The 27,833-nt window shown below is 49.4% G+C and overlaps 1 protein-coding gene across 1 annotated transcript in view; it reads right to left on the bottom strand.

Annotated features, from left to right (window-relative positions):
* The window catches only part of WTIP (WT1 interacting protein), a 146,132-nt gene that overhangs the window by 89,847 nt on the left and 28,452 nt on the right, over positions 1 to 27,833 (bottom strand). Inside the window, exon 2 of the mRNA XM_068261045.1 lies at positions 770 to 871. Coding sequence (XP_068117146.1) covers positions 770 to 871 — 102 coding nt within the window. The remainder of the gene's footprint in view (positions 1 to 769; positions 872 to 27,833) is intronic.

Below are 27,833 nucleotides of genomic sequence, written 5' to 3'. Positions count from 1 at the left end.
GCCCCAGAGCAACTTCCTGTCACTGCAGACTCACTGATCAGGACCAGCCGGGAGCAACTTCCTGTCACTGCAGACACACTGATCAGGACCAGCCCAAAACAAATTCCTGTCACTGCAGACTCACTGATCAGGAGCAGCCTGGAGCAACTTCCTGTCACTGCATACGCTGATCAGGACCAGCCTGGAGCAACTTCCTGTCACTGCATACGCTGATCAGGACCAGCCTGGAGCAACTTCCTGTCACTGCAGACACACTGATCAGGATCAGCCTGGAGCAACTTCCTGTCACTGCAAACACACTGATCAGGACCAGCCTGGAGAAACTTCCTGTCACTGCAGACTCACTGATCGGGACCAGCCCCAGAGCAACTTCCTGTCACTGCAGACTCACTGATCAGACTCAGGGCACGTTCAGACTATGTGCGTTTCTAGACGTTTTTACAGAACACATACAGAAAGATTTTACGCATAGAAACAGCTACTAATGTTTTTAATGGCCTCGTTCACATGTATGCGTATGAGACGTATACGTTTCTCATCCGTATTGCTGCACGCAGTTCTGTGCGTCACGCACAGAAACGGACACAATGAAAGTCTATAGATGCGTATCAAAAACGCGTACTATTGCGTTTTTAACTTGTGTTTCCCTCTGCGTTTTCTATAATTCTTTTCAGTTTCCCAGGTCACGTGTGTGTGCAAAACGCAATAGAAAACGCATTCTACAAACGCTGACAGTCTGAACAGGGCCTTAGGCAGAAGGTCCACTTACCACAAGAGCAGCAGGTGAAGCAGTTGGTGTGGAAGAGGTTCCCCATGGCCTGACAGGCCTGACTGGCTCCATAGACTCCCTTCCCGCATTTTATACAGATACCTGGAGAGAGAAGACAGGAAATGATGTCACTAGTTACAAACTGTCACTATACAGGATATATCACTATACACAGGCGTGCTTCACTTAAAGAGAACCTGTAACAAAAAAAACATCCCCTGGGTGGTACTCACCTGGGTAGGGGGAAGCCTCAGGGTCCTAATGAGGCTTCCCCCTCCCCTGTAGCTGCAGGCAGTCCAGCGCTGGCTCCCTCAAAAGCTCCTCAACTGACAAGACAGCGCAGGCGCGGCCAATACTTACCTACCGCGATCCTGCGCAGACACACCAGCGGCTCTCCGTTAGGGTTAAGGCAGAAATAGCCGAGCTTGATCGATCCGCTCTACTGCACAGGCGCAAAAGACTCACCCTGCGCAGTAGGGTGTATACAATCAGCTCAGCGGTTTCTGCCTTAGCTCGAATGAAGAGCTGCTAGTGTCTGCGTAGGATCGCGGTAGGTAAATATTTACCTCGCCGATGTTTCGTGTGTCGCAGCGCTGGATTGCCAGGACACCGGAGGACAGTGGAAGCCTTGTTAGGATCCGGAGGATTCCCCCTCCCGGAGGTAAGTACCCCCCAGAGGGATTTTTTTTTCATTTTCTTTAAAGGGAATCTGAAGTGAAAATAAACTTATGATATGATTTGTATGTACAGTACAGCTAAGAAATATTAGTAGCACAGATATGACTCATTGTTTCCAGCACAGGAAGAGTTAAAGAGGAACTCCAGTGAAAATAATGTAATAAAAAAGTGCTTCATTTTTACAATAATTATGTATAAATGATTTAGTCAGTGTTTGACCATTGTAAAATATTTTAAATCCCTGATTTACATTCTGACATTTATTACATGGTGACATTTTTACTGTTGGCAGGTGATGTAGCTGCTGCATGCTTTTTTGGCAGTTGGAAACAGCTGTAAACAGCTATTTCCCACAATGCAACAAGGTTCCCAGACAGGAAACTGCCAGGAGTACGTACTCAGAAGTTATTTGTGGGAGGAGATTCACCACAATATCAGCCATACAGCGCCCCCTGATGGTCTGTTTGAGAAAAGGAATAGATTTCTCATGTGAAAGGGGGTATCAGCTACTGATTGGGATAAAGTTCAATTCGTGGTCGGAGTTTCTCTTTAAGGGGCCCATACACTGGTCGACTTCAGCCATGGATTGATTTGAAAGAATCGATTTCCGATTGGTCGATCGATTCTATAGAAATCGATCAATCACAAATCAATTCTTTCAAATCCTTCAATCGATCAATTTGATCTGTCAGTGAGGAAAATCTAGGTTGATCTGCTGCTGGTAGCAGATCGATGGCCCCATAGAGTTCATTGGATCACATTTCTGGCAGATTTACTGTCAGATCGATTATTTCCAACATGTCCGATCTGATTTCCGATCGATTCCCAATCGTTTTTCGTTAGGTCGGAAATCAGATCGGATATGTTGTAAATAATCAATCGGACAGTAAATCTGCCAGAAAATCGTATAGTGTGTACCCAGCATAATGGTCCAATAATGCATTTAAGCCTAATCTACACGATACAATTTTTCATCAGATAAACTGATCTATTAGAAGGATCTAATAGGAAATTGCATCGTGTGTAGACGTCCCAATTGCTTCAGATCAATTTTGCGATAGGTTTTGCTTTGATAAGTACCCAAAATCAATTGCAAAATCTAACGCAATCCGATTGGACCGGTTGGAAATTATCTAATGGATCCGATCTGAAGGAAAATTGTACCGTGTAGGTGAGGCTTTAGATAGATTTGCAATAGATTTCATTCTGAAATCTATTGGAAATCTGTTCCTAGTGTGTGGGTACACATCAGATAGATTCCTGTCAGATTGGACTTGACAGTCATCTGACAGAAATCTATCTGATGGTCGAATCTGCTGCAAATCTATAAAAGGTGCCCATACACTTAAACGATTGCCCACCGATAGCAGATTCGATCACCGTGATCGAATCTGCTGTGAAATCGATGCGCAAACGCTGACCGAACGACTGATTTCCGTCAAAAATCGATCGTTCCCGTCGATCTGTCAGCACAGAAGATTAGCGGCGTTCGAATGTCCGACGACCGACGCTAGCGGCAATACATTACCTGATCCGGCCGGCGCGTGTCCCCGCTGTCCCTTCTCTGCGCTGGGCTCCGGCTGGCTTCACTTACTTCCTGTCGGGGGAACTTTAAACAGTAGAGCGCCCTCTACTGTTTAAAATTCCCTTAGCAGGAAGTAAAGTGAAGCCCAGAGCGGAGAAGAGACAGTGGAGACCGGGGGATCCCTGCCGGCCGGATCAGGTAATGTATGCAGGGGGACGGCGGCAGCGGCAGCTCGTGAATCGGTTTCATAGTGAAATCGATTCAAAATCTGTTTGCAGTGTAGGCAGCCAACAGATCCCTCTTTGTTTAGATTCGATCACAGAGGGATCTATCTGCTGGTCGATCTGGTGGCAATCGACCAGTGTATGGCAGCCTTTAGTGTTTGGCCACCTTTAAGAAACTTCAGTTATCTATGCAAAAGAGCTTCTTTGAGCTCTCCAACTCAACTTGGGTGGAAGACATTGCTATATTCAGAAGCACTTATACATCGAATAAACAGTGAGAGACAGCTTCAGATAAGGTTTTACTGCAGGGGAGTTCAAAAGGTCATTAGCTCTGCTCTGTTTTATACTTAAAGCCAATGGGTACCGCTATCAAAATAAAAAAGTCAGATACTCACCTAAGGAGAGGGAAGGCTCGGTCCTAATGAGCCTTCCCTCTCCTCTCCCGGTGCCCTCGGTGCTGCGCTGGCTCCCCCGTTCGCGTCCGCCGCCGCAGGGACTTCGGAGGTCTTCAGGAGCACTCGGGCTTCCGAAGACGGGCCGCTCCATACTACGCACGCATGAGTGTGTCATAGAGGGCGCTCGCGTATGCGTAGTATGGAGCGGCCCGTCTTCGGGAGCCCGAGTGATCCCGAAGGCTTCCGAAACATCCCTTCGGCTGCGGAAGTGGCAGTATTTCACCGAACTGGTCGAATACTGCCACGGGGGATCCTGCGCGGGACCGGGAGAGGAGAGGGAAGGCTCATTAGGACCGAGCCTTCCCTCTCCTTAGGTGAGTATCTGACTTTTTCTTTTTTTAAGTGGTAAACATTCACTTTAAAAATACAGTGTGTGGTTTGTAATTGCAAATATAAAAGAATCATACGTTATAAAAAATAAAAAGCTACAGAACTGAAAATAAAAAAATTAGACTTTTCTTAGCTACTAAGGTTTTATCAACACCCGTACTACACGTACAGTTCATTATATTATAATAACCTTTTAAACTATTTTCAATTTTACTTGGTAGCGTGCCCAGGCTATGCATATGCATAGGTTAGGATTTAGTTGGTGTTAGGTCCCCTCCCATCGAGGATGACTTCTCCGCAGTGGGAGGGAAGAGTACTTAACAAGTTGCATGCAAGCTGTTACAGGAAACCAACATCCTCCAGTGGTAGACAGGTCATGTGTATGCTCAGTGTGTATTATATCCCATAAGTGGGGCTTGCACTCTCTTGCAAGTAGGCACTTATCTGTTTTTTTCCTTGCCATGTACTATCATAATAATTTGTTTCAGTGTCACTGTAACATCCCTACATTAATGCTTTGGTTTTGCCATGCGTGTCATTGCCCTGGGACTTCAAGCCTCAAGGTGTCATTGATCTGGGATACCCCAGAGACAATATGAGGCCAGGGGGCAGGCAAGCAGGCAGCAGTCACATGGGAAGGGAGTTATTATAGTGGATGAATACTCCCCTGAACATGAGAAACAACCGCAGCTCAGCGGAACCCAATTACTTCCTGTGAGCAATGCCAATGCTGAGGAGGAGGCTGAAAAGAATTTCATTCCAAAACTACCACCTGATCTGTAAAGCTTGTTTCCAGTTACTACAGTGGGGACTACATATGTGCCTTTACTACAGGATGCAGTTTACAATCTGAGGATTTATCAGACACAGGTGATGATGAGGAATGAGAATGGCTAAGACAAGAGAACAGTCAGATGTGAATGTAGCTTAATCTGAAGATAAATGGAGTGTAATAAAATTGCAGAAGACTAGAGAATACAGTATAATTCCTTTATAGTAACTCCAAGGAACCAGGAAAAGTAGTTTACTATATCAGGATTGGTCCTTCATTGTATATTTATACAGAAGCACAGTTGCTGGGACCTGGGGGTGGAGTTTACTATATCCAGAAGTTTACTATATCAGAGTTTACTATAACAAGATTCTATTGTACATTCAATCTAGCAAACTTAAAAAAAGGACATAAAATAAAAAAATAAATTATTTTTTATCTGGTAAACAAGTAATACGGATGCTAATCAGGCAATCCAAAAGTTAAAATCTCTATTACTTTTCTTGTTGATAAATGATCATTCCCCAGTTTACCAGACTCTTATTTGGTACGTTGCCGCACAAAGGAAGTTGCAGGGCATGCTGGGTTGTCTTGTTTTGCTTCTTTATATCCGGATTTAACTAATGTACAGAAGCAAATAAAGGACAACCCAGCATGCCCTGCAACTTCCTTTGTGTACCAAATAAGAGTCAGGTAAACTGGGGAATGGTCATTTATCAACAAGAAAAGTAAAAGATTTTAACTTTTGGATTGCCTGATTAGCATCCTTATTACTTGTTTACCAGATAAAAATAAAGAATTGATTTTTGATTTTAAGCCCGACAGTTACTCTTTAAGCTAGATATATATGCTGGACGATAGTTGTTTAAAATGAATGGAAGAGGACCTGTGGATGGGCGATTCAGCATCGACCACTACAAACGAAAAAGTCCTAAAGACAGCTTGCCGATGGTTCCAGGCAGGATTCTTAAAGTGAACCCGAGGTGTGTTTAAAGAATGTTATCTGCATACAGAGGCTGGATCTGCCTATACAGCCCAGCCTCTGTTGCTATCCCAAACCCCACTAAGGTCCCCCTGCACTTTGCAACCCCTCATAAATCACAGCCATGCTGTGAGGCTGTGTTTACATCTGTAGTGTCAGTCTCAGCTGCTCCCCTGCCTCCTGCATAGCTCCGGTCCCTGCCCCCGTCCCTTCCCTCCAATCAGCAGGGAGGGAAGGGATGCAGGCGGGGACTGGAGTTCTGCAGGAGGCGGGGAGAGCAGCAGACTGACACTATAGAGATAAACACAGCCAGCTCTGACAAGCTGTTTGTCAGCAGCGTGGCTGTGATTTATGAGGGATTGCAGAGTGCAGGGGGAGCTTATGAGGGTTTGGGATAGCAACAGAGGCTGGGCTGTATAGGCAGATCCAGCCTCTGTATGCAGATAATATTCTTCAAACCCACCTCGGGTTCTCTTTAATAATGCTGGACATGCAAATGCGAGCCAAACAAAATCAGCCAAAGTGATCAAACGCTCGCGCTTCCGGCACATGCGCCCAGCTAAGAGTGGAAACCGTTTTCTAACCAATAGGAGAGAATTTTAATAACATCCATTCCAAGTCTGGTGTTCAGCAAGGCCGCACTGGATTCCATGCGATTTATCTGCAGGGAACAGAGTGCTCAAAATGTCAGATCAACCGAAATTTGACCAGAAAACTATTGAAAGTATCGATCAGACAGGACGGGGAATTTAGGTAGATCGGGGGTGGGGCAGGCAGATCGATGGCCCATAGTGTTGCTCTGCACCGAACTGTTCAACGCTACAGTTCAATCGATTTTTATTAGATTCCTTGCTAACAATTGCAGTGTGTGGTATGAATCGATTCTTTCTGAACCGATTCTTTTCAGAAAGGAATCGTTTTGGAACAATGGGTGGAAATCTATAAGTGTATGGCCAGCTTAGGTCGATTTTATAAGCTGGATTTTATGAGAAACATTCTTCCAATGAATCGAGAACAGGATGCGGAAGGTTGGCGAACGTTTACCTGATCTACACAGTTATACAGGAGAGTGATGTTAAAGGGAATGTCCAAGCAAAATAAAAAAATGAGTTTCACTTACCTGGAGCTTCTACCAGCCCCATGCAGCCATCCTGTGCCCTCGTAGTCACTCACTGCTGCTCCAGTCCCCCTCTGCCAGCTAGTTCTGCTTCTACCAGCCCCATGCAGCCATCCTGTGCCCTCGTAGTCACTCACTGCTGCTCCAGTCCCCCTCTGCCAGCTAGTTCTGCTTCTACCAGCCCCATGCAGCCATCCTGTGCCCTCGTAGTCACTCACTGCTGCTCCAGTCCCCCTCTGCCAGCTAGTTCTGCTTCTACCAGCCCCATGCAGCCATCCTGTGCCCTCGTAGTCACTCACTGCTGCTCCAGTCCCCCGCCTCCAGCTAGTTCTGCTTCTACCAGCCCCATGCAGCCATCCTGTGCCCTCGTAGTCACTCACTGCTGCTCCAGTCCCCCGCTGGCAGCTAGTTCTGCTTCTACCAGCCCCATGCAGCCATCCTGTGCCCTCATAGTCACTTACTGCTGCTCCAGGCCCCACCGCCAGCTAGTTCTGCATCTACCAGCCCCATGCAGCCATCCTGTGCCCTCGTAGTCACTCACTGCTGCTCCTGTCCTCCGCCACCAGCTAGTTCTGCTTCTACCAGCCCCATGCAGCCACCCTGTGCCCTCGTAGTCACTCACTGCTGCTCCAGTCCCCCGCCGCCAGCTAGTTCTGCATCTACCAGCCCCATGCAGCCATCCTGTGCCCTCATAGTCACTTACTGCTGCTCCAGGCCCCACCGCCAGCTAGCTCTGCATCTACCAGCCCCATGCAGCCATCCTGTGCCCTCGTAGTCACTCACTGCTGCTCCAGTCCCCCGCCACCAGCTAGTTCTGCTTCTACCAGCCCCATGCAGCCATCCTGTGCCCTCGTAGTCACTCACTGCTGCTCCAGTACCCCGCTGGCAGCTAGTTCTGCTTCTACCAGCCCCATGCAGCCATCCTGTGCCCTCGTAGTCACTCACTGCTGCTCCAGTCCCCCGCCGCCAGCTAGTTCTGCTTCTACCAGCCCCATACAGCCATCCTGTGCCCTCGTAGTCACTCACTGCTGCTCCAGTCCCCCGCCGCCAGCTAGTTCTGCTTCTACCAGCCCCATACAGCCATCCTGTGCCCTCGTAGTCACTCACTGCTGCTCCAGTCCCCCGCTGGCAGCTAGTTCTGCTTCTACCAGCCCCATGCAGCCATCCTGTGCCCTCATAGTCACTCACTGCTGCTCCAGTACCCCGCTGGCAGCTAGTTCTGCTTCTACCAGCCCCATGCAGCCATCCTGTGCCCTCGTAGTCACTCACTGCTGCTCCAGTCCCCCGCTGCCAGCTAGTTCTGCTTCTACCAGCCCCATGCAGCCATCCTGTGCCCTCGCAGTCACTCACTGCTGCTCCAGTCCCGGTCGCCAGCTAGTTCTGCTTCTACCAGCCCCATGCAGCCATCCTGTGCCCTCGCAGTCACTCACTGCTGCTCCAGTCCCCCGCCACCAGCTAGTTCTGCTTCTACCAGCCCCATGCAGCCATCCTGTGCCCTCGCAGTCACTCACTGCTGCTCCAGTCCCCCGCCACCAGCTAGTTCTGCTTCTACCAGCCCCATGCAGCCATCCTGTGCCCTCGCAGTCACTCACTGCTGCTCCAGTCCCCCGCCACCAGCTAGTTCTGCTTCTACCAGCCCCATGCAGCCATCCTGTGCCCTCGCAGTCACTCACTGCTGCTCCAGTCCCCCGCCACCAGCTAGTTCTGCTTCTACCAGCCCCATGCAGCCATCCTGTGCCCTCGTAGTCACTCACTGCTGCTCCAGTCCCCCGCCACCAGCTAGTTCTGCTTCTACCAGCCCCATGCAGCCATCTTGTGCCCTCGCAGTCACTCACTGCTGCTCCAGTCCCCCGCCACCAGCTAGTTCTGCTTCTACCAGCCCCATGCAGCCATCCTGTGCCCTCGTAGTCACTCACTGCTGCTCCAGTCCCCCGCCACCAGCTAGTTCTGCTTCTACCAGCCCCATGCAGCCATCCTGTGCCCTCGTAGTCACTCACTGCTGCTCCAGTCCCCCGCCACCAGCTAGTTCTGCTTCTACCAGCCCCATGCAGCCATCCTGTGCCCTCCTAGTCACTCACTGCTGCTCCAGTCCCCCGCCACCAGCTAGTTCTGCTTCTACCAGCCCCATGCAGCCAGCCTGTGCCCTCGCAGTCACTCACTGCTGAACCAGTCCCCCACTGGCACCTTGCCGACCTCGGAGGTCAGGGCCGCATTGCGTACATTTTTACGCATTCATGCTAATGCAGAAACATTAACAGATACATTTTTACGCGTTAGTGGTTTAATGCGTAAATTTTTACGCATTGATCCATTAATGCGTAAAAATGTATGTGTTAATGTTCCTGCACTAGCGGGAATGCATAAAAATGTACGCAATGCGTCCCACCGACCTCTGAGGTCGGCAAGGTGCCAGTGGGGGACTGGTTCAGCAGTGAGTGACTAGGAGGGCACAGGATGGCTGCAGGGGGCTGGTAGAAGCCCCAGGTAAGTGAAGCTCATTTTTATTTTGCTTGGACCTTCCCTTTAAGCTGAGTATCCATAGAAAGACTAAATAGGGGAACTCCGCTGCCGAACGATCATTCCCCGATATATCTTTAATTATTGCAACAGACAGAACACAAATGATTGTTAAAACGATTGTTCAAATTAAACAATATTCTCACTCCATTGATTTTAGTGAAATTTGGAACACTCGTTCGCGAGGACTGTCGTGGTTCAGCCGCCATCTCTAACTGTCATTTAAAGGTAACCTGTAATGAGAGGTATATGGTGGCTGCCATATTCATTTACTCTTATACAATGTAGGTTGCCTGGCAGTCCTGCTGATCCTCTGCCTCTAATACTTTTAGCCATAGCCCCTGAACAAGCATGCAGCAGATCAGGTGTTTCTAACTGAAGTGTGATTGGATAAGCCGCATGCTTGTTTCTGGTGTTATTCAGACACTACTGCAGCCAAAGAGTTCAGCAGGACTGCCAGGAAACTGGTATTGCTCAAAGGAAATGAATATGGCAGCCTCCATATCCTTCTCACTTCAAGTTCCCTTTAACAAATTTTCGTTCAATGACGGCTACACGAGATTGCGTGGAAAGAGCGATCATCGCCCGATACGAACGCTGATATCTTGCCGTGGGTACGGACCGTCAGGCAGGGAGTTGTCTTAGGGCTGACGCACGTGTGGCCAAGCTCAGAGCGGAGTGGATTTCCTGGACTTGCTTGTACTTCCTGGCCTCTCCCGTGAAGCCTTTCTCCAGACGTCGGGATGTGACCCAGTTCTGCGAGCCGTGCAGTAACGAGCGGGGTGTTTCTGTTACACAATCCGATTGACATAAATAAAGGTTAATAATTGCCCTTCTCTGCGGCGAGAGCTCTTGGCGTGTCAGCCACATTCCGCGTGTGTTTATCTCACATAATGGCGCAGTAAAGTTTACTAGCGAGCGTACGGCTGGAACGTTATCAGTCCTGAGCGTCGCCTTGACATTTATTGAGTTATCAGTGAAAGCGCGCTCCTGTTCCAAGGAATGCACTGCAGATTCTCCATCCGTTGTCCCCTGCGGGCATTTGCCCATGGAGAGGCCAAGCAGCGGCCCAGTGCCACTTCTGTCCCCACGCCTGATGGAGGTTTTTCCGGCTAAAAGCCAGCGCACTTGTGGTTAAAGCGGACCTCCAGCCTAAATTTTAAGTCTGGCAGCCTTCCGGTAAAAGAAAGTTATACTTACCTGCGCTGCCTCGTCCCGCAGAGCCGTTGCACAGACCCCGCATCACCCGACTTCCAGTGTGGATAACTATAATTTAGGCTGGAGATCGGCTTTATTTTACAGCAACTGTAGCAAAAACAACAAAGAATAATATTGCTTTTTTACAATATTTATTTAAAAATTATTTAATCAGTGTTTTCCCCTCATCCTCTCCCTGATTTACATTCTTGAAATTTATAAGGTGGTGACCTTTTTAGTTCTGCCAGGTGCCGCTCTGCAGAATGTTTGTTAACAGAGTTCTGAAGCCAGTAAAAAATATGCCTGTTCTCCCAGAATGCTCTGAAAGAATTCTAAATGGCTAAATAACCTAGGCTGTGACATCACTGGGAGGGTGGGGCTAAATAGCGATATACTGTATAGCAATATATAGATATAGGAAGTAGTTCTGATGCTGAAACCAGGAAAAGTATCCTGAATAATTAACTGTGTTCTACTAGGTCACTACAGGGCCTCTTTAAAGTGGACCTGAACTCAGAACTTCTCTGCTCCAAAAGATAAGCAACAGCATGATAACCTTTAAAGAAAACAAATTCTTCGTTACGGCTGATACAAATCCTGCAGTAAATCTGCAGTGTGTCTACTTCCTGCTTTTGTGGAAGCACACAAAGGGTTAACATCCTCTGTTTACATATTAGCTGTGTCTGCCAAAGACTGACAAATTTGTGCAGGGACACAGCTGAGAGATCAAATTACACTTGTGATCACTTACAGATGAGAAGGAATTAGACAGTCTCTAGTCTCACCACCTAGGATAAATGTCAGGCAGTCAATTAGGGTGAGGGAAGATTTTACAACGGGTAACCTGACTAATGCTGGGTACACACGTTACGTTTTTTCGTGCGATTCTCCGACCCAATCGTTTTTGCGGCAGGATTCCGCACTCTATTCTCTTGTATTCATTCATCTTATCTTTTTCCATTCACCATTATGAGAAATAGAGCGCGGAAACGATTGGGAGCAATATCGGATATGACGGATTTTATCAATCAGATCCCTCTATCGCACGGAAAATCGCACCGTGTGTGCCCAGAATAAATGATTTATAAAATGAATATTGTAAAAGAAATAAATAAGAAGCAAATTCCTTTTTAAAGTGGGATTGTCACCATAAAAATCAAATTTCAACAGCAACTGGTCTGAGTGTATTAAGTGATAAAGATGCTAATCCTGCATTCAAAACTTGCAAAACTTTTTCTGCTGTTATGGTTTGGAGTTATCACATACTTTAGGAGCACTGGGCCTTTAGCAGTCAGTGCCAAACAGTTGCATGCTGGGGGTTCTTTTCATCTATAATATATTCCTCCTCTTCCATGTATTCCCCTGCCTATCTACAACATGATCCTCTGCTCACTTGTATTTACAAGCAAAGCTGAGGTGACTCAGCGATTGGAGGAGAAAAAAAAGAAAAAGAAAAAAGACAGTGCAGTTGTTAGTATACACCTCAGTGGGAGTGTCTGAAGACTCTGGGAGGAGGGCAGCTAATGAATACACAATGAGCAAGAGAAGGGAGGGAGGGAGGGGGGGGGACAAGAGTCAGGGAGGATATGATGTCAGCATTAGCTTGGCAAGATGGCCACTGCCTGGAATAGGATTTTCTGCTTTTCCTATATAAAATTCACAGGAATCATTACGGGGATAGCACAATACATCTGTTATGTAATTAGAAGTAGTATTTATCTACTTATATGTTTTTTTTATTTCTAGGTTAGCATGGGTGTCACTTGTTTTTTTAAAGGAATGGACGTGGAGTGAGAAGAGTATGGAGGCTGCCATCTTCATTCCCTTATAAACAATGCCAGTTGCCTGACTGTCATGTTGAGCTTTTGGCTTTAGTTGTTTTGTGAGCCACAGACCTGCAACAAGCATGCCACCAATGGCGTTGCAGCATCTGGTCTGCATGCTCATTCTGGGACAGTGACTTGTAGTATTAGAGGCATGGCAACAGCACAGAAGTCCGGCAACTGGCATAGCTTATTAGAGAATGAAGATGGCAGCCTCCCTATTCCTCTCACTTCAAGGTTCCCCTTTCAGCTGACTATACAGTGATCATTTTATAGGTGGCCATTAACGATACAATTCTTCAGTCGATCGATTGATCAATCGTTTTGATCATCATATCCATCGGAAACTATTGTTCAGGTCCACCAAGGGAAAGAAAGCTGCTATGCAATTCGATAAGATTCATGGAATTGATCTGAAAAACTGATTGCTTCCACCAAGCTGATGGAACTGCATTGCAGCTTTCCTTCTGTCGGTGGGCCCAACTGTCTTTGATCGATATTACAATTCAATCAGACGATCGATCATCCGGTAAATTGTATCATTAAAGTGAACCTAAACTGAGAAGGATGTGGATTTTTCCTTTTAAAATAATACCAGTTGCCAGACTCTCCTGCTGATCCTGTGACTCTGATACTTTTAGCCACAGCCCCTCAACAAGCATGCAGATCAGGTGCTCTGACTGAAGTCAGACTGGATTAGCAGGACTGCCGGGCAACTGGTATTTTTTAAAAGGAAACATCCATATCCCTCTCAGTTTAGGTTTCCTTTAATGGCCACCTTATGGAAGATTTCAAGTGTACCAGAGACAAATAGTACTCAAAGTTTGATACATACCTGGGGCTTCCTCCAGCCCCATCCGCACAGATCGCTCCCACGCCGCCGTCCTCAGCCTTCTCCAGCTCCGGTAGCGGGTCCCGTAACTTCGGCCAGTCTGAGCATGCGCAGTCCTATTCTCCGCCGGAGAGAGCGCACTGCGCATGCTTAGATTGGTCGCGACTGGCCGAAGTTACGGGACCTGGTACCGGAGCTAGAGAAGGCAGAGCACGGCGGCGTGGGAGCGATCCGTGCAGATGGGGCTGGGGGAAGCCCTCGGTATGTATAAAACTGAGTGATTTTCGGTATACTCTGGTTTCCTTTAAATTTCAGTTGACACTTCAACAAATGCAGAGCTCGGAGATCTGGAAGGGGTTTGGAGGCGCCCAAGGTATAGCTAAGATTACTATATATAGGTAAGAAATCTTACCTTATTTCAATCGAATTTCAGAATAATGAACATTTCTCGAGAGGGTAGTTTAGATTTTAATATGCACATTTAGACAAATAAACATGGAGACTGAGGCGCTACACCTGCTATTGCTGAAATTCTGTCTTGTCCCCATGTTTATTGCCTGATGAAGCGGGCTGGGCCTGCGAAACGCGTTGCACTGTTTTGGGGTACTAGTTAATAAATGTGATTGCTACTATTCAGACAGTCTTTCGTGTCTGCTCTATGGAGGCACTGCTAATTGACCTGATGAAGCGGAGTGTGTCCGCGAAACGCGTTGTCTAAATGTGCATATTAAAATCTAAACTACCCTCTCGAGAAATGTTCATTATTCTGAAATTCGATTGAAATAAGGTAAGATTTCTTACCTATATATAGTAATCTTAGCTATACCTTGGGCGCCTCCAAACCCCTTCCAGAAATTTATAGCGGTCTCCTATGCGGGAGTCCGCTTTAGTCTTGTATCCCAATAGAGTTAAAAGACTATATAATTTTTTCTTTGGAGCTGCGACCGTGACTTCTACCTCAGAGAGAAAGGCCGAGTGAGGACGGTCCTTCCTCACATGCGATTATCAGTGGTTGCTTGGAGTGCAACCCACACTTGTGAGTATATATACACCACCTCACATTTTTTCCATATAATCAGACGATATTGCACTATCGGGCTCCCGGTGTCCCTGTGTCTTTTTCTCGTACCAAAGATTGAGCTCGGAGATCGAAACACTTAACCGATCGCGTGAAGACCACACACAGAATCTACGCACGATTGATATTTCAACTCAACCAGATCCTGATTGACAAAAGAGAAGAGGAAAAAAAAAAAAAAGATATTTTCATTTGAGGATATATTTTACACGGAAACGAATGTTTACACTTATGATAAGATTGTTTCCATAAGTCGCTCATAAAAGCAGGGAGAATATTACGAGAGAACGCAGACACACACACAGTACACATACACACACACACACACACTGATGAGAGAACACAGACACACACAGTACACATGCATACACACACTAGCTACACATATACACATATACACACACACACACACACACACACACAGACGAGAGGGGGATACACAGACTGACGAGAGAACAGACACACACACAGTACACATACACACACACACACACACACACTGATGAGAGAACACAGACACACACACAGTACACATGCATACACACACTAGCTACACATATACACATATACACACACACACACACACACAGACGAGAGGGGGATACACAGACTGACGAGAGAACAGACACACACACTGATGAGAGGACAAAAACTCACCACACACTGACAAGAGGACACACTGACGAGAGAGGACAAACACAGACACACACACACACACACACACACACACACACACACACACACACTCACACACAACACACACACGAGAGGGGGATACACAGACTGACGAGAGAACAGACACACACACTGATGAGAGGACAAAAACTCACCACACACTGACAAGAGGACACACTGACGAGAGAGGACAAACACAGACAGACACACACACACACACACACACACACACACACACACGAGAGGGGACACAGACACACACACTGACTAGAGTACACACACACACTGACAAGAGAGGACACACACAGACACACACACACACACTGACGAGAGGACACACACACGCACTGACAAGAGAGGACACACACAGACACACACTGACAAGAGAGCACACACACAGACATACACACACTGACGAGAGGACACACACACACACACACACACACACACACAAGAGAGGACACACACACACACACAGAGACAAGAGAGGACACACACACAGACAAGAGAGGACACACACACAGACACACAGACAAGAGAGGACACACACAGACACACAGACAAGAGAGGACACACACAGACACAGACGAGAGGGGACACACACACACACACACAGACAAGAGAGGACACACACACAGACAAGAGAGGACACACACACAGACAAGAGAGGACACACACACACAGACACACAGACGAGAGGGGACACACACACAGACACACTGACCAGAGGACACACACACACAGACACACTGACCAGAGGACACACACACACAGACACACTGACGAGAGGACACACACAGACGAGAGGACACACAGACTAACAAGAGGGGACACACACACACGAGGATACACATATACACACACACACACACACACACACACACACGTCTCGTGCCTCAGTTTCCAGCAGTGGTGACGTCACCCCTCCTCACACCTTACATGAATACTATTTCCCCGGCGAGCAGGCACAGAGCAGGAATTAGCGGTGTAGCACCGTGATGTGTGCTTGCTTGTCTTGGAATGCGACGGTGGAAAAATGTGGGCGGCCCCGGGCGGGGCCTGGCAATGGGGTGACCGCGTTTGGGTTTTGTTTTTCCACACAAAATAAAATGTTAACCCTTTGCAGCGGCTCCAGGAGTCCCAGCGCGGCCTACAGACATTCCAGTGCCAGATCATGTGACAGGTGAGTACCAACAGGTGTGACATCCTGTGCCTGACCCTCCTGAGGTAAGAAGGGATCTCCTCAGGCCAGTACAACCGTACTCCTCTGAGATGAGGTCTCCCTTCCCTCCTCTGTAGTGCCTGGTACACACAATGCAATTTGCCGTCAGATTCACAGATAAATCAATTATTTTCAACAGATCCGTTTTGATTTTGTATGGAATTGAATGGAAAATAGATCTGAAAAAACGATCACAAATCAGATCGGACCTGACGGAAATAATCGATTTGACTGTCAATCTGGTGGAAAGTTGTATCGTGTGTACGAGGCATTAGGGTTTGAGCAGCATGCAGTCAGAGGTAGTGTGAATGCGCTAACAGGGACGATGGCTGTCAGATCATTCTATCAAGTCTGCGACCGTGGCAGCTTGTTTTTAGGAGCTTACATTTCTTTACGGACCGACCGGCATCGATGAGCCCATTTAAAGCTGAACTGAATTTTAAAAAAAATAAAAAAATGTCACTTACCTGGGGCTTCTGTCTTCTTACAGGCGCAGTAGAAGATCTACTCTTAATGCGCTTGTGCAGGACGCTACCGGCGAGGGGAACGAGAACACGGCCAGTGTCGACTTCTAAGACTGAGAAACTGGAATTGAGCCGCGGCCGGGGGAATGGAGAATTGTTCAGAGATGGCGCGCGACAGGGAGGCTGCAGGGGGCCGGCAGTTCCAGAAGCCCCAGGACCCCCAGAAGCCCCCCAGTTCCGCTTTAAAGGGAACCTTAACTCTAGGGAAAAAAATGACTTTCACTTACCTGGGGCTTCTACCAGCCCTCTGCAGCCATCCTGTGCCCTCACCAGGGCCGGCCCGCTCATGAGGCGGGGTGAAACATTTGCCTCAGGCGGCAAATCTGGGGGGGCGGCACCTGCCTCTGCATGGACGCTGGGGCCGCCCGCCGAGCTGGAGGGGTAGCTGGCAGAAAGGGGGTATTGGGCCTAGCGGCGGGGAGGGGGGTCGGACCCCCCCTCCCTCGTCTGGGTCCCCCCCTCCCTCGCCTGAGTCCCCCGATCTGCGCTCCTCCTCCAGCGTAAAGTACAAGGCAGCCAGCGTGCATATGACGAAGAGGCAACGGGCGGGGGAATCACTCACCTCTTCCGCGTTCCATCGCGTGCTCCACTGACGTCACTTCCGGCAACGCCGCCCACTGTATTGTAAGTGGACGGCCTTGCAGGAAGTGACGTCAGTGGAGCGCACGATGGAACGCGGAAGAGGTGAGTGATTCCCCCGCCTGCTGCCTCTTAATGATATGCACGCTGGCTGCCTGCGCCTGGTACTTTACGCTGGAGGAGGAGCGCAGATCGGGGGACCCAGGCGAGGGAGGGGGGAGTCCGACCCCCCTCCCCGCCGCTAGGCCCAATACCCCCTTTCTGCCAGCTACCCCTCCAGCTCGGCACTCCCCACCCCACGGCTGGGGGGGGGGGGGGCGATTTTTTAGAATCTTGCCTCAGGCGGCAAAAAGTCTAGGGCCGGCCCTGGCCCTCACCATCACTTATGGCTACTCCGGTCCCCCGCCGCCAGTTAGTTTCATTCTTGCTGACTCGGAGTCGGCGGGCCGCTATGCGTATCTTTACACGCATTCCGCTGGTGCAGGAAGCTATCGCGGACACTAACGCGTACATTTTTACACGTTACACATGCAACACGTAAAAATGTGCTTGTTAATGTCCGCGATAGCTTCCTGCACCAGCAGGAATGCGTGCAAAGGTACGCATGGCGGCCCGCCGACTCCGAGGTGGCAAAAAATAAACTAACTGGCGGTGGGGGACCGGAGGAGCCATGAGTGATGGTGAGGGCACAGGATGGCTGCAGGGGGCTGGTAGATGCCCCAGGTAAGTGAATTTTTTTTTTTTGAGTTAAAGGGAACCTTAACAGAGGGATATGGAGGTTTCCTTTTGAACAATACCAGTTGCCTGGCAGTCCTGATGATCTCTTTGGCTGCAGTAGTGGCTGAATCACACACCTGAAACAAGCATGCAGCTAATCCAGTCTGACTTCAGTCAGAGCACCTGATCTGCTGCATGCTTGTTGAGGGGCTGTGGCTAAAAGTATTAGAGACACGGGATCAGCAGGAGAGTCAGACAACTGGTATTATTTTAAAAGGAAAAATCCATATCCTTCTCCGTTTAGGTTCCCTTAAAACACGACCAGCAGTTATGAAAAATGATGGTGTCAAAAACACCTCTAAAACTCGTGGTCAATAGCCCTACTGCCAACCCCTGACTGCAACAAAGGCTTCCATTCACCAAGCATTGCAGCATGTGGTAAGCAGCAAATAACTGATTTTACCAAACATTCAGTGAAATGCCAATTCACTAAAGCCAGTGATCTCCCAGAGATTTTTCCCAGCCGGGTGTCATGAAAAGCTAGCCGGGTGGGGAGCAATGAGAGAATGCAGGGCCAGCACAACTCTGCCTACAGCACTGGAGGAGGATGAGGAGGAGGTGAGCTGATGACAGCCGGGTGCTCACCAAAATTAGGCGGGTGGAGCACCCGGCTAAAAGAGCCTGGGGAGAATGCTGCTAAAGCAGTTACCCACTTATGGAGGTAAATATCTCATAAATGTAAATTCAGAAAGATTAGAGCATGCACACAAGTGTTCGGTGTCTCCAGCCTGGAGCGGTCAGTAACTGACAAACAGCCATTTGGAAGCTTATCCCGAAACAGAGCAGAGAAAAGGGGAGAACTAAACTATGTAGGAAATTAAGAGATTCAAACTTGGAAAGTTGTGGCCCGATTGATCCCAAAACCACAGATATGAATACAAAAAATACAAAATGTTACTGTTATATCGAACTATAAAATTAACAATTTAAAAACGGCACTGAACCCCAGCTTACATCCCCCAATAACATGCTTACGCACTCGCTGCCGCCCGTGCAAAATGTACATACAGATTAGCTAAATAAACTATTCAGGAAAACAAGAAAGTGAATAAAAACAGATTTCCCATATTTCACAATATTAGTACCATATATCTTTGGCTATAAAATCGAGAAAAATTGGTTCCACTGAGGCAAAACACAGGCATCGCCTTATATTCGAGTCAGACCTAAATTCTGACCTCGAGCTGTGGTTGGGGGTGCCTCTCTCTCCCCTTTGAAGAAGTGCTGCAGGAGTACACTGTATTCTGTCCCCACCTCTGTGAGGACTTCCTGGTTTAACACATGATCACCAGCAAATCAGAACCTTACAAATCTATCAGCTGACCAAACTGATCACATGCTTCTCCATGAGTTTTCCTAAGCATTGCCATCTCTAGTCATGTGACATCAGGAGTCACACGACACTGGGAGCTGGAGAGGCGCTATTGTACTCTGGAGGTAGGAGGACACAGCACCCAGCGGTGGAACAGGTAGTATCGCTTCCGCTGTGGTTAGCTCTGCAATTGCCGTTACGGAAGGGGGGGGGGGGGGGGTTTAGAGGCCGGTGATGCAGTCTGTATCATTTTTTTATCCATTTTCCCGCACTGCAATAATCTATCCAATAACTAATGAAATACAGAATACTTGAAAATGCCGAATAAAATACCGCATGAGGTTAAAATCTTTAAGAATAATCTCACAGTTGTTCGGTAAATTACAGAATTATTACTGAATGTTGGTGAATACTCAAATCTTTTTTTTTTTTACCTCATGAAGTAAATTACTGAACATAACCAAACAGTCTCAGTCTCAATGCATCTAATGGTTGGCTAGATCAATTAAAAGTTGAAATTGCTTTATGTATGGCCACCTTTCATGTCACAGATCCTTGGCATCAGCAATCCTGCCTGCCTGTCGCAGAAACGCACAACCTTGTGCCCATGTCCCCTGTGGCCTGCCTCCCCTTGGCTGGGTTATTGACTTTCACGTCATACGTAGATACGAGGGCCAGACGATCGTGCTGCTGGCGTAAACTATTTACTCATTAATCGCTGAATAAACACACCAGCACATCACCGGATGGTGGAAGCACATTCATAGGAAGGAGGTCTATCTCGGTTCTTCAAGGTGAGATCGAGACAAAAGGCATTGCTGTGAAGCCAAGTCTGACAGAAGAGGCACCTGGGTGACGAAACATACCCAAGAACAAAGAACGGGAAAATGGAGAATACTAACTGGGCGCCAGGCCTTTATGTCATGGAGTACTGGCAGCAAAATGTTCTTATAACCAAAATACTCACCCCTAACCCTAACCTCCCCTGCTTCACACGCATCTACGAACCATTCCTCTGCTGCCACCTCCAATCCCACCCCCGACAGAGGGATGACAAGCATGACATCACACGGGGGCGGGAGAGTGGCACGAACAATGGGATCGGTATCACTGGGGGTCGCCAGCAGCTGTACACACACCTGATTATCGACATGGGCCTTTACTTTCATTGTACGTCATGCTTCACTTAGTAGTTGCACCACACGTATAATGCACGGCGCGATTTTTTGGCAGCTCTGTGTTATGACCAAATCGCAATGCAAACTGCACAATGTACTGTGCAAGGACCCTAAAGCTGGCCATACAATATTTAAGCCTAATTTGACATTTAAACATTGAATTAGGCAACATGATTTACCGCCAGAACACACCGAGACCCCGATCGACCCGCAGGCAACATTAAATAATGGGGGATGGCGGTTCCTTGGCAGACATCACCCACATTATCGATTGTGGGACGTTTTCGGGATCTGATCTGCGCGTCGGTCGAATAGTGTATTGGTGAGTTTATATTCCCCAGGACCCCCCAAACGTTCCAGCAATGATGTCAGGATGGGACTTTCATTTGGGTCTCTACTGGTACCAGTAAGTGGGCCAACGATGCCTGCCGCAGTGACTTCTGGGAGGGGCGTGGCACACAGACCACTCCCCCTCCCCTCCATACCTTGCTTCTTGTGTCAACTCATACTACAGTCTTCAAACTTTTCAACATAAAATGGTCAAAAGTCAGAGGTCCACTTACACTTGAGGTGGACTCTAAAGAGAAACTCCAGTGAAAACAATCAGGGCTGTGGAGTCGGAGTCAGAGCAATTTTGGGTACCTGGAGTCGGAGTCGGTGGTTTCAATACAGTGAGGAGCCGGATGATTTTTAAACCAAATCCATAGCTTTGTAAAAATTAGATTTGGAAGATTTTGTACCAACTCCACAGCCCTGAAAATAATTTAATAATAAAGTGCTTCATTTTTACAATAATTATGTATAAATGATTTAGTCAGTGTTTGCCCATTGTACAATCTTTCCTCTCCCTGATTTACATTCTGACATTTATCACATGTTTACTGCTGGCAGGTGATGTCAGTGGAAGGAGATGCTGCTTGCTTTTTTGGCAGTTGGAAACAGCTGTTATTTCCCACAATACAACAAGGTTACCACAGTGTGATGTCAGCGACCATGGTCCTGACATTACACAGTGGTAGGAGGTTAAACACAATATCAGCCATACAGCGCCACCTGATGATCTGTTTGAGAAAAGCAATAGATTTGTCATGTAAAAGGGGGTATCAGCTACTGATTGGAATGAAGTTCAATTCTTGGTTACGGCTTCTCTTGAAAGGGAAATATGGTAGATATGAAACACTGCGGTTACTGTAGATACTGATAGAAATCCAGTCTTCTACGTGGAACCAAATCGATTTCCTAAACATGGATTTGATTCACCACTTTTGACCAATCCGCTACCTCAGGTTACAAATTTTTACCTCAACTTAAATTTGTCAAAAGCAGGCAAAGCATAATTGCCCCAAAAAAGAGGAAATGCAGATAAAGGGAAATTATTTACTTGGCTACTATTCATAAATAAGCCCTCTATAAATGGCATCCCTGTTAATCTCTGGATGACGGCGGAGTTTTCAGCTCTCACAGACAGGGTGTTCACTCGCTATTAGAAGGGAAGCTGATGTTTGTGTAAGAGTTCAGCTGAGCTTCTCTGGGGCTCTTCCCATGCACTGCTGCTTATCACACACATGGACGGGACCAGACACAGCGCCAGAGCCTCTCCAGAGCCTTTCCCACGCACTGCCACTCATACCAGACCAGAGACAGCACCTCGGCTGTACTGCTCCACTTCCCACGCACTGCCACTAATACCAGACCAGAGACACAGCGCCTCGGCTGTACTGCTCCACTTCCCACGCACTGCCACTAATACCAGACCAGACACAGCGCCAGAGCCTCTCCAGAGCCTTTCCCACGCACTGCCACTAATACCAGACCAGAGACACAGCGCCTCGGCTGTACTGCTCCACTTCCCACACACTGCCACTCATACCAGACCAGACACAGCGCCAGAGCCTCTCCAGAGCCTTTCCCACGCACTGCCACTAATACCAGACCAGAGACACAGCGCCCCACACACTGCCACTTATACCAGACCAGACACAGCGCCAGAGCCTCTCCAGAGCTTTTCTCATGCCACTCATACCAGACCAGAGACACAGCGCCCTGGCTGTACCGCTCCACTTCCCACGCACTGCCACTAATACCAGACCAGACACTGCGCCAGAGCCTCTCCAGAGCCTTTCTCATGCCACTCATACCAGACCAGAGACACAGCGCCCTGGCTGTACCGCTCCACTTCCCACGCACTGCCACTCATACCAGACCAGAGACACAGCGCCCTGGCTGTACTGCCCCACTTCCCATGCACTGCCACTAATACCAGACCAGAGACACAGCGCCCGGCTGTACTGCTCCACTTCCCACGCACTGCCACTCATACCAGACCAGAGACACAGCGCCCTGGCTGTACCACACCGCTTCCCACCCACTGCCACTTATACCAGACCAGACACAGCGCCAGAGCCTCTCCAGAGCCTTTCCCACGCCCTGCCACTAATACCAGACCAGAGACACAGCGCCCTGGCTGTACTGCTCCACTTCCCACGCACTGCCACTCCTACCAGACCAGAGACACAGCGCCCTGGCTGTACCGCTCCACTTCCCACGCACTGCCACTAATACCAGACCAGAGACACAGCACCCTGGCTGTACTGCCCCACTTCCCACGCACTGCCACTCATACCAGACCAGAGACACAGCGCCCTGGCTGTACTGCTCCACTTCCCACGCACTGCCACTAATACCAGACCAGAGACACAGCGCCCCGGCTGTACCACACCGCTTCCCACGCACTGCCACTAATACCAGACCAGAGACACAGCACCCTGGCTGTACTGCCCCACTTCCCACGCACTGCCACTCATACCAGACCAGAGACACAGCGCCCTGGCTGTACTGCTCCACTTCCCACGCACTGCCACTCATACCAGACCAGAGACACAGCGCCCTGGCTGTACTGCTCCACTTCCCACGCACTGCCACTAATACCAGACCAGAGACACAGCGCCCCGGCTGTACTGCCCAACTTCCCACGCACTGCCACTCATACCAGACCAGAGACACAGCGCCCTGGCTGTACTGCTCCACTTCCCACGCACTGCCACTAATACCAGACCAGAGACACAGCGCCCCGGCTGTACTGCCCCACTTCCCACGCACTGCCACTAATACCAGACCAGAGACACAGCGCCCCGGCTGTACCACACCGCTTCCCACGCACTGCCACTAATACCAGACCAGAGACACAGCACCCTGGCTGTACTGCCCCACTTCCCACGCACTGCCACTCAGACCAGAGACACAGCGCCCTGGCTGTACTGCTCCACTTTCCCACGCACTGCCACTAATACCAGACCAGAGACACAGCGCCCCGGCTGTACCACACCGCTTCCCATGCACTGCCACTAATACCAGACCAGAGACACAGCACCCTGGCTGTACTGCCCCACTTCCCACGCACTGCCACTCATACCAGACCAGAGACACAGCGCCCCGGCTGTACTGCCCCACTTCCCACGCACTGCCACTCATACCATACCAGAGACACAGCGCCCTGGCTGTACTGCCCCACTTCCCACGCACTGCCACTCATACCAGACCAGAGACACAGCACCCCGGCTGTACTGCTCCACTTCCCACGCACTGCCACTAATACCACACCAGAGACACAGCGCCCCGGCTGTACCACACCACTTCCCATGCACTGCCACTCATACCAGACCAGAGACACAGCACCCCGGCTGTACTGCTCCACTTCCCACGCACTGCCACTAATACCAGACCAGAGACACAGCGCCCTGGCTGTACCACACCGCTTCCCACGCACTGCCACTCATACCAGACCAGAGACACAGCGCCCTGTATGGACTGCTCCACTTGTCACGCACTGCCACTCATACCAGACCAGAGACACAGCGCCCCGGCTGTACCACACCGCTTCCCATGCACTGCCACTCATATCAGACCAGAGACACAGCGCCCCGGCTGTACTGCTCTACTTCCCACGCACTGCCAGTAATACCAGACCAGAGACAGCGCCCCGGCTGTACCACACCGCTTCCCACGCACTGCCACTCATACCAGACCAGAGACACAGCGCCCTGGCTGTACTGCTCCACCTCCCACGCCCTGCCACTCATACCAGACCAGAGACACAGCGCCCCGGCTGTACCACAACGCTTCCCACGCCCTGCCACTAATACCAGACCAGAGACACAGCGCCCCGGCTGTACCACACCGCTTCCCACTCCCTGCCACTAATACCAGACCAGAGACACAGCGCCCTGGCTGTACTGCTCCACTTCCCATGCACTGCCACTCATACCAGACCAGAGACACAGCGCCCTGGCTGTACTGCTCCACTTCCCACGCCCTGCCACTCATACCAGACCAGAGACACAGCGCCCCGGCTGTACCACACCACTTCCCACGCACTGCCACTCATACCAGACCAGAGACACAGCGCCCCGGCTGTACCACACCACTTCCTACGCACTGCCACTTATACCAGACCAGAGACACAGCGCCCTGGCTGTACCACACCGCTTCCCACGCACTGCCACTAATACCAGACCAGAGACACAGCGCCCCGGCTGTACTGCTCCACTTCCCACGCCCTGCCACTAATACCAGACCAGAGACACAGCGCCCCGGCTGTACTGCCCCACTTCCCACGCACTGCCACTCATACCAGACCAGAGACACAGCACCCCGGCTGTACTGCCCCACTTCCCACGCACTGCCACTAATACCAGACCAGAGACACAGCGCCCTGGCTGTACCACACTGCTTCCCACACACTGCCACTAATACCAGACCAGAGAAACAGCGCCCCGGCTGTACCACACCGCTTCCCATGCACTGCCACTCATACCAGACCAGAGACACAGCGCCCCGGCTGTACTGCTCTACTTCCCACGCACTGCCACTAATACCAGACCAGAGACACAGCGCCCCGGCTGTACTGCTCCACTTCCCACGCACTGCCACTAATACCAGACCAGAGACACAGCGCCCCGGCTGTACCACACCGCCTCCCACGCACTGCCACTCATACCAGCCCAGAGACACAGCGCCCTGTATGTACCACACCGCTTCCCACACACTGCCACTCATACCAGACCAGAGACACAGCGCCCTGGCTGTACTGCTCTACTTCCCACGCACTGCCACTCATACTACACCAGAGACACAGCACCCCGGCTGTACTGCTCCACTTCCCACGCACTGCCACTCATACCAGACCAGAGACACAGCGCCCCGGCTGTACCACACCGCTTCCCACGCACTGCCACTCATACCAGCCCAGAGACACAGCGCCCTGTATGTACCACACCGCTTCCCACACACTGCCACTCATACCAGACCAGAGACACAGCGCCCTGGCTGTACTGCTCTACTTCCCACGCACTGCCACTCATACTACACCAGAAACACAGCACCCCGGCTGTACTGCTCCACTTCCCACGCACTGCCACTCATACCAGACCAGAGACACAGCGCCCCGGCTGTACCACACCGCTTCCCACGGAGCAGAAGTGCCTGCTTGTGTACAGGGCTTTACCCTACGCCCTGCTATGTATAACTCTTAACAGGGGCACATTAAAAAGGGGGTGACAGCTCTGAAATAAAGTTCATAAAAATCACCACTGCAAAGTGCAGCAGACAGGTCCTCTTGAAAACGTCTCTGCAGTGGCTGGGAATTATTATTAAACTTCATAAATTGTTGACATATTACAAAGCGCTGTGCAATAGATAGCGGAACCATTGAACAATGTCAGACGGGGAGATTACAGCATTCCAACAATGGTACACAAAAAAATAAAATGCTGTAACAACGTAGGAATAAATAGTCACCAAGTCCATATGGTGGTGGAGAAGAGCAAATGGGGAGGAGGGTCCTGCCATATAGGGTTACAATCTAAGGGGTAGGGGAGGACACATAAGGGGGGGTTCTTGTCCAAGGGAGGGGTTGGAGCTATGAAGATGGCGGGTAAGTGATGGTGAACCAATGGCTTGAATGAGCTGAAGATGGGGGAGAGCCTGAGGGGTGGAGAGAAAGAGTTCCATAGAAAAGGGGCAGCTCTGGAGAAGTCCTGGGGCCTCACGAGTGAGCAAGTGAAGAGAGTGGTGGACATCCCTAGTGTGTGAGATATGGTGGATGGATTTGTAGGCCAGGAAAAAATATAATTGTGAGAGGGACAGGGAGCCAGAGTAGGGACTTGCGAAGAGGGGCGGCGGGAATGGGTAAACGTGAAACTGGCGGTGGATAATGGCTGGCTCTGCCGGTAGTCCGGCCTGGCTGCGTCCGCTGGAATGTGCATTGTTGCCTGGCAGGGACGAGAGAGGGAATTTACTAAGCAAACAGTTGTTTTATGATCCCATGCTGCATTTCCGGCCGGCGAGAGATTTCTCAGCCCGACGCTCAGCGCAGTGCGAACTTTGCGGTTTTCTCTCGCTCTGAGACGATGGATTTACAAGTGGTCTGCACCCAGGAGATGGAACGCCAGACAGATGTACAGAGAATGGTCCAGCTTCTAGGAGGCCACACACAACGCCGCTCCAGAGAGTTTCACTTCTTTTCGAAGAATATTTCGTTGTAATACAATGTATAAAATGTGCATTTACATTTATATTGCAAAAGGCTTTTTCAATTTATATTATGAATTAGTGGCTGGATAGTGTACTGGTTAAAGGACAACTGTAGCAAGATGGCTACGGAGGCTGCCATATCTATTTCCTGTTAAGCAATACCAGTTGCCTGGCAGCCCTGCTGTTCCTCTGCCTCTAAAGCTTTTAGCCATGGACCCTGAATAAGCATGCAGCAGATCAGGTGTTTCTGACATTATTGTCAGATTTAACAAGCTAAAGGTGGCCATACACTTATAGATTTGCAGCGGATTCGACCATCAGATAGATTTCTGTCAGATGCCTGTCAGGTCGAATCTGACAGGAATCTGATGTGTGCCACCCAGTAGGAATTGTATTTCAATAGATTTCAGATTGAAATCTATTGAAATTCGATCGAAATGCAGTGTTGCACCATTCGATCCAATGCAACCCTATGGGCCATCGATTGGCTGCCAGCAGCCGATCGACCCAGATTTTCCGTTTAGACTGATCTATCAAATTGATCGAAATCGTCCGGAAATCGATCAAACTGCCGATCGATCATGCTTTCTGCTGCATCGATTTCTAGCCAATTCGATTAAAACGGTCGAATCGGCCGTCGATCGATGGCTAAAATCTACCAGTGTATGGGCCCCTTTTGCTGCATGCTGGTTTCTGGTGCGATTCAGACCCTGCTACAGCCAAATAGCTAGATTCA

The sequence above is a fragment of the Hyperolius riggenbachi genome, chromosome 11 (assembly GCF_040937935.1).
Source record: "Hyperolius riggenbachi isolate aHypRig1 chromosome 11, aHypRig1.pri, whole genome shotgun sequence".
Classification (NCBI taxonomy): Eukaryota; Metazoa; Chordata; class Amphibia; order Anura; family Hyperoliidae; genus Hyperolius; species Hyperolius riggenbachi.
Note: the sequence above shows the minus strand (reverse complement) of the source record. Positions and strands in the feature narration are given on the sequence as shown.